General features: G+C 51.8%; 1 protein-coding gene across 2 annotated transcripts; it reads right to left on the reverse strand.

The window, feature by feature from the left end:
* Window positions 1-1,534: 1,534 nt before the first annotated feature.
* Window positions 1,535-6,102, reverse strand: Cd8a (CD8a molecule). Of its 2 annotated transcripts, XM_010625648.3 has the most exons (6): window positions 5,953-6,098; window positions 5,492-5,854; window positions 4,739-4,843; window positions 4,434-4,544; window positions 3,858-3,888; window positions 1,535-2,088 (listed from the first exon to the last, which is right to left on the reverse strand). In XM_010625648.3, exons 1-6 carry the CDS (start codon window positions 6,002-6,004, stop codon window positions 2,037-2,039), a joined length of 714 nt encoding a protein of 237 aa, XP_010623950.1. In that variant the 5' UTR covers window positions 6,005-6,098; the 3' UTR covers window positions 1,535-2,036. The 2 variants fall into 2 exon arrangements, with proteins under 2 accessions (XP_010623950.1, XP_010623949.1); XM_010625647.2 differs by lacking the exons at window positions 1,535-2,088; window positions 3,858-3,888 and having other exon boundaries at window positions 3,992-4,544; window positions 5,953-6,102.
* Window positions 6,103-7,311: the final 1,209 nt, after the last annotated feature.

Raw genomic sequence — 7,311 nt, forward strand, 5'->3', positions numbered from 1 at the left:
GTCCTTGTGCTTGTGAGGCAGGCGGCAGAACCACTGAGCCAACCCCCTCCCCTGGCCTTGGGGGGGCTGCTATTTAACCATTTAAAAAGGCTGCTATAACACTGAAGCTATACTCAAGTGAAATAAATTCTGGTGTGAGAAACTGAAAGTATAAATAAGGATCAAAATGTATAATGTGAAATATGAAGAAAGGGTTCAAAGGGGAAGGGGGAGGTGTCGGGGAAATAACAGGAAATGAATAAATATGAGAAAAGGACAAAATGGAAGCAAAGTTTTTGTAAATAGGGAGAAATGGAGGAATTGAGAGGGCAGGGGAATGGGGAAAATAGCCAAGATAATAGCATGTAAAGGTACAAATTCACAATGATGAATGTCATTGTAAACCTAAAATGTACCAATAAACTAAAGAATTTTTAAAAGGATGCTGTAAATGTCTACTAAAGCCACTTGTAAAAGCATACTACTAAAAAACAAGGTAGATATTTTATATCAGTGCATAGAAAAAGAAGTTACACCTTAATATTAACCATGGAGTAAGAGTTGTGGGACATTTGTATTACCTCACCAAGGTGTGTCTCTTGGTTCCTGTGTAATACTATGACAAAACACCCACGTGGGCAGCAGGTTGGGTGTCAGCCTCCCCACCAGCCTCTTCTGCCTCTTCCTCATATCTGCTGAAGGTGAGGGAGACCAGAAATGGGCTGGCCAGCGCTCCAATGATTGGCTTTGAGTATAAATTGTCATTGGCGAGCTCACAAGCATGTTCTAATCCGGTGTCTCAGATTTGGAGATTCAGGAGGACCTTTGGCTCAACTTACTAATATTTGAATCATCTTGAAAAGTTTCACTGTCTGCTGTGCAAGGGCTGGGAGAGCAATTTGGCCTCAGGGATTTCACAGTGATTTTCTTTAGAGATGGAGGGATTCATTTTCCAGGATTGAGTTCACCCCTTCACTTTATTGAAGGAATTTGTACTATTATAATTTCTCAGTTTTCTTGTCTGCTTTCCCTAACACAGGATACTTCCCTAAAAGTATCTTGGTTTCAGCTGGTACAGAGACTATGTAATTATATGCTTCATTATAGAAATGTCTTCTGGGGCCAGGGATTTAGCTCAGTGGTTCCGTTGCCTGCCTTGTAAGTGCGAGGACCCGAGTTAGATCCCCGGTACCACCCCCCAATAGAGAAATGCCTTCCCGTGTTATAAGCATCATAGAACCTGTCAGGGCAGAAATCCTCATGTCTTCATTTCATCACCTCCTTGGGCCTTGAGTCACAAACACCTCACTTTGAGCCACTGGCCCACGTAAAAGAGTCCCAGTTGGCAGGCAAGGACTCCAACCTCCAACCTCCCTTGCTCTTGCTCCCATCTCAGGACTTCAGCCTCCTCTGTTTAGGCAGGGAAAAGGTTTAGACCAAAGGCCACTGAGGCCTCCTCCAGCTCCACCACAGTGCATGCATGTGGTAGACCCGATGGGTCCCAAGCTCTTGTGGATAGCAAGCAAAGAATTGCAAAGTGGACAGTTGGTGCTGAGGGAAAAGCAGCTGTGTTTATTGAAGGTCACAAACAGAAATGGACAACAGAAAAGGAACAGTGCAGGTGGTGCTGATAACTCAGGCTTTTGGGCTCAAAAAGGGGCTGCATGTGCTTTGACCTGGGTTTATATAGAATGCTCGTAGAGTGGTACCTGAACCCATGTGGGTAGATGGGAGTAATTAGGGAAGGATGGCCATAGGGTGCCGCTGGCCCTCAAGTGTGTGGAAAAGTGAATTCCAGCATCTCAGAACCTGGCTTCCTACCCACATCCCCCAGTATGTGCAATGGCATTGTGACTCATTGTGAACTGTAGACACTAAATGGTTTTGTTTTTTGTCAAAGTAAATAACATGAAGAAAAAGTAACTCACCCCACCCCAACTAAATAATGAGAATGAATACACAGGAAGACTGGAAAACCCAAAAGAGAAGCACTTGATCTCCAAGGAACGGTCCCAGTAGGAAGTCATGTAGTGGCTGTTGCACAGGCCAGTGCCATGTTAAACGAATTTCTCCGAAGGGCTGGGCTTGCCTCCAGATCTGGCTTGAGGCCTGAAAGAGAGGCAAGGTGACTGTCAGTGTAGCAAAGGCCCCTCCGAAGCAGTACCCGTGACCAGCCCCCTAACTCTCAGCCTCAGCAGTGTCTGAGAACTTGTCCCTGGAGCACCAATGTGGGATGGGGTGAATGGCCTCAGCAGCCCCCCAAGAGTGCTTCACTCCCACCGTCTTGTTTGATCCTCAAAATAGCCGTAGGAGCAACTATATGGAGATGGCACTGGGTGGGAGACATTAGAGAACTGCCCAGGGTTACTAACCAGGAGGTGGCTGAGGCAGGATCTGAGCCTGTTTAGCTTAGGTGCTTGGAGCCTTTGTTAAGGTCACCTGGGAGGTGAGAGGTTGGGGACAGCCCTAGCAGCTTGACTTAAAATTACCTTCAACGACCCAAACAAATTGGTGTTAATTCAATCTAGGGCACTCTTACGTGGGCTAATTTGTCACGAATGTTATACTCTGTTCTCTAAAACCTCTCTCCAGAACCTGAGTGGCCCTGGAGTCACTGAGTACATTCACTCAGCTGAGTGAATCCTGCAAATGAGTTTAATCTGCGTAGCTGGACCTTATTCTTGTGAAAGTTTCCAATTGCACTTAAGTAATGAAAATACTAAAAATCCTCGGATTTTAGTCTTTATCCTCTGGGATTATCACAACATATGCATTGGAAATTTGTTATATTTCCATTATTTCAAATAGTGATGTGTAAAGACGCTGAGCTTGGATTCCCGCAGAGAAACACCAAGGAGTTTACTACATTTGATCTACATTTGATTACTACATTTGATTCTCAGCCAAAAGGCTGAGAAGCGAACACCAAGGATTATAAAGTGCAAGCTCATATAAAACCTAAAATATTTTCATCTATTGGAAGGAATTGGTGCATTCAGTTGGTTATCCTGAAGTCTGTACATAATCAGTATAGACAAGTTCTTTAAAAACACATTTTTTATACAAAGTTGGTCGAGTCTGTAGAGGTAAAACACAAGGACCTGAGAAAGTGGCTATAAAGCAAGCTAGGGCTTTCAGCAGATTATGATGGAGTGTAGTCCCACCCTGCCCACTTGGGTGGGATTCCTAACCTCACAGCAGAGATCTGTGTGAGTTGGGACTGTGATGTCTACCACAGGTGGCTGATGTGAGGAGTAAGAGACATCACAGTGCCAGCCTAGAGCATTGTTTAGATGTTCCCTGGGGGCTGCCTCAGCCAGAGGCCCAGGGTGAGCACAGCAGAGGACTTTCTTACTGAAGGATTTTTGTTTTGTTTCATTTTTCTGAACATTTCAGAATCTGGGCTAAACTGAGTGGGGAAGCCGAGAGCTAATTGCTCCTTTCCTTCCCGTCCTTGGTGATAAGTCAGGCCCTGTGTTGACAAAAGGAAATTAGGACCAGAAGCCACTTAATTTTTAGTGTATGTGGAAAAGATGGGCTGTCCCATGAAAAATGAGACCATAAGTAGTAGAATCTGGATATAATTATTCCAAAAAAAAAGAGGCCACAGATAGTTGAGGACCTAGGAGGAACATGAGGAAGGCCTCTGGTAGTTTTTCTGACTCAAATTCTAAACCAATAGTCTCGCTCCACCCCACCCTACCCCCTTTTCTCAAGAACTCAGTCATATTGCCAGCCTTCGCCTCTTTTTGTTCAGGGCTTAGCTGACCCCCTGCTTCTGAGACCACAGCCATTCCCTTTCCCTGGGAAAGATTCCCTCTCCCTGTCTCTGGAAAGCCAGAAACAGGTGAGCCAGTCCAGCCAGGGATGAGACTCACCTGGGACATTTGCAAACACGATGTCTGTTCCCTGGATAAGAAGAAAAGGGGAAAGTGAGTGCTCCTGGCTCTTTCCCTATGCAGTTCCTCCTCGTTTTCAACCTTTTCCCGCTCCTCAAACATCAATTTAAAAACATTGCCAATGCAGATGTGGGTGAACTTGGCGATTCTGCAGACCTGCGCTGGCACAGTGACATGCATGGAGAGGTAGAGGATGGTAGGATAGGGGCCAAGGGAAATCTTGAACCAGTCGTTGTTTTGACCCAGGCTTCCTGGGCACAAGCCCCAGACTCACAGACACTCCCATCCTGGCCTCAACTCTGCTAGCTGAGCTTCGCTGGTGGAACACGAACACGTGCTCCTGCAGTTTAGGAATAAGACGCTGTTCTCCAAAACTTCCCGGCTTTCCTGACTTCTAGCTCCAGGAAAAATGAGCTATGCTGGTTTTGCAATGTAGCTCCGCAATCCCCAAAAAGTGAACGCTATCTCCTGTCCAGGGCTGCCTAGAGCGAGGGCCAAGGGCGGGCACGGGGGAGGGGGGCAGCCTCCTCTCCACGGTGGCTCTCCAGGACTTACTGCGGAGGCAGACGACAGCGAGGACCAGGGACAGCAGAAGGACCGCGCAAGTCCCGGCCAAGGGCGCCCAGATGTAGACGTCGCAGGTAAGATCCAGCCACCTCGTGTTCGCTGACAACACCGGAGCTTCGACATTTAGCCACTGGCCGGGATTGCCCTCCTGCCCCACCCCGCCATTCCAAGCACTGCTCACCGCCCGGGACTCGGTTTCCCCAAATTTGGACCGTCCTCCAGGATCAGGGTGGCTCCCGATGTGAGTGTCCCCAGTGGTCCGCCAGGAGCTCTGGGACCCACACCCGCCTTACCTTTGCTGCCCTTGGAGAGCACACAAGTCTCGGGGCTCACTGACCGGGACGACGCGCTGGGTGCCTGCGTGGTGGGAGGCGGAGCAGGCGTCGTGGTGGGTGCAGCTGCGGGAGCAACAGGGTGGATGGGTGGGGTTGGGCAGGGATTACAGACTGGTCGACTCCCGGGCCCTCGCCTTGCTCCCCTATGCCCTTTCACCCCTATACCCTTTTACCCCAGGGGCACCTCCCGTCGGTTCCCCCAGCAGGGAAGGAGGGACGTTGGGTAGGCTGCCCCTGTTGCGGTGGGCAGAGCACTGTCCTTCGTCCAGCCCTCCATGGGTGCCGCAGCTATCTGTGAGCCAGGGCTGCTATCTGGATTCTACTAGGGCCCAAACCGGAGTGCAAAGAATTTCAGTAACTCTCAGGACCACACAAGCACCTGAGCCTAGGGCAACCGGGACAAAAAAGCATATCCAGTTCCTATTCAGCCACACTGTAGCCAGTTTTCTGTTCTTTGAAGTGGAAATAGTATCTAAGAACCCCCCAGGAAATTAAGAAAAACCATTTCGGGCCAATTGTGGCGGCGCACGCCTGGCTTTAATCTCAGCACTCTGGAGGCTGAGGCAGGAGGAACACCCTGAGCTCTAGGCCAGCATGACCTACATAGCGAGCTCCTGTCTCAAAGAACCAAAATATAAAATAAAATGAAAAATGAGTTTGGGGGTGAGCCTCAAGCCCCACGCGAAGAGGCGCCGCGCCCTGCGCTCCAACCTGGCAGAAAGACGGGAAGGAGGGGGCTGAAGTAGAGAACCGTGTTGGCGACGACCGAGCAGAAATAGTAGCCTTCGTCCTGCTCGCGGAAGCCGTTCACAGTGAGGGTGTAGGTGTTACTGCTCTTGGCGCCCATGAATCGCTTCTCGTCCAGACCCGAGGCTAGCTTGGGCTGCGACCCCGACTGGTACATGAGAAAGGTGGGACTGCGGGTGGCGCCGCGCGGCTGGAAGAGCCAAGAGCAGCCCGGCAGCACGTTGCGTACTAGCACCTCGCAGCGCAGCGTCACCTTATCGCCCACTCCGGCGACCACCTTCTGCGGCGACATTCGGAACTGGTTGGACCCTTGGGCCTCAGCGGCGTCTGCGGGGTTGGAGGGGGCAGTGAGGCTGATCCCGGAGCCCCGACCCCCTCCTCACCTGCGCCCCCTCCCCGCTCCCCGTGCTGGGGTCGCGACTCACGGAGCAGCAGGGCCACCTGCAGCAGCAGCCAGGCGGTGAGCCGCGGGGCCATGGCGTGCGCTCCTCCACGCAAGGCGAAGCCTGAAGCTGGGCGCGAGGGGAGGCGCCCAGAAACCAGGGGCCGCGGAGGGGGGAAGTTGCACCCTTGGGCCGGCTTCGGGGCCCAACATCGAGTTTGGAGGATGTGATGTCACTTGAAGCCCCCACCGCGTACATTCGACTTCTTTACGCGGTTATCACCTTTCAGCCCAGAGTGTGTTGGGGGCCTGGGAGCTGTGAAAGGGGCCTGGCGGAGCAACTGTGGGCCCTGAGAACTGTGGGCTTGGGGATGGGGAAAAAAGCTTGGAAATGGCCATGGGCATGGCTTTTTGGTGGCAGTGACAGAGAGAGAGGATAAAGAACAATTACAGTTTTACAGAAACCAGGGCTGGAGTACAGGAAGGGAGAGAAGCTCCCATTCGTTTGTCCTCACTCTATGTGGCCTTGGGGTGTCTCTGGTCTGCACACCTGGCCACCCCTCCGGGACTGGAAAAGGGCCGCCCAGGCTTCCCTTCCAGAGGGGACTGGATAGAGCCAGCAGCAGCGCAGCTTCCGTGGCACCCGCCTCTTCTGCTAACCACACCCATCAGCGCTGTCTCCAGGGTCAGAGCTCACCACACAGCCCTATCTCTTCTTAGGGCAGGCAACAGCCAGCAAGCCAGCCTATAACTCTATAAAAGTCACTCTAGTGAGGGCGTATGACTGCGTCACCCTTGCAACTCCCCTGCACCTGGAATCTCAACACCCTGGCTCGGTTCACCAGCCTTTGCTGGGCGGGGGCTCCTCCCAGCCTCTGCCGCGCAGCAGTCTCTCCTGCCCCAGGCTCTCGGGCTTTAGGTGCCCATCCTAAGTGCTCCTCTGTGCTTTCCAGCCTGTGCCTGCCTGCTATCTGTTTACCCCACGGCCAACCCCAATATCCTCCCTATCTGACTTGCGCTCCATTTCTCTCCTTCCCCGTACTGGGTGCTAGGAGAGAGATGTTGGGGGAGGGGTGCTCGGCTTGGTGAGATTTTCCCTCTTCTGTCCCTGGCCCACTTTGTCCCTTCCTTCTTGCGTGTCGCTGTCCTGAAACCTTCCAGCCTCGGTGCTATGCTTTCCTCTCCTTTCTTCAGTGTCTCACGTCTTCCCCTTAGGACTCCATACTGGGCACACCTTCCATCACTGCCATTGATTCCCAACACAGCCACTTGGCACCCTGCTCCCTCACCTGCCTCCACCCTTGAGCCCAAGGGTGTCCCAGACTTCCTGATGTGTTCTCCACCCCTCCCCTCGTTGTCACAAAGCTGCGTGGGCTGAGCTGTGTTCACAGAACTGCCCTCC

This window comes from Fukomys damarensis, unplaced genomic scaffold (genome assembly GCF_012274545.1).
Source record: "Fukomys damarensis isolate Sample0158 unplaced genomic scaffold, DMR_v1.0_HiC HiC_scaffold_2, whole genome shotgun sequence".
Classification (NCBI taxonomy): Eukaryota; Metazoa; Chordata; class Mammalia; order Rodentia; family Bathyergidae; genus Fukomys; species Fukomys damarensis.

What these genes read in the sequence shown, in the direction of transcription:
- Cd8a (XM_010625647.2), bottom strand. Translation starts at nt 6,004, where the DNA reads ATGGCCCCGCGGCTCACCGCCTGGCTGCTGCTGCAGGTGGCCCTGCTG. An exon ending in CCTTCCCGTCTTTCTGCCAG is followed by an intron (nt 4,844 to 5,491) that starts GTTGGAGCGCAG and finishes TTGCTCCCGCAG; the next exon opens with CTGCACCCACCACGACGCCT. An exon ending in GCTCTCCAAGGGCAGCAAAG is followed by an intron (nt 4,545 to 4,738) that starts GTAAGGCGGGTG and finishes CGGTGTTGTCAG; the next exon opens with CGAACACGAGGTGGCTGGAT.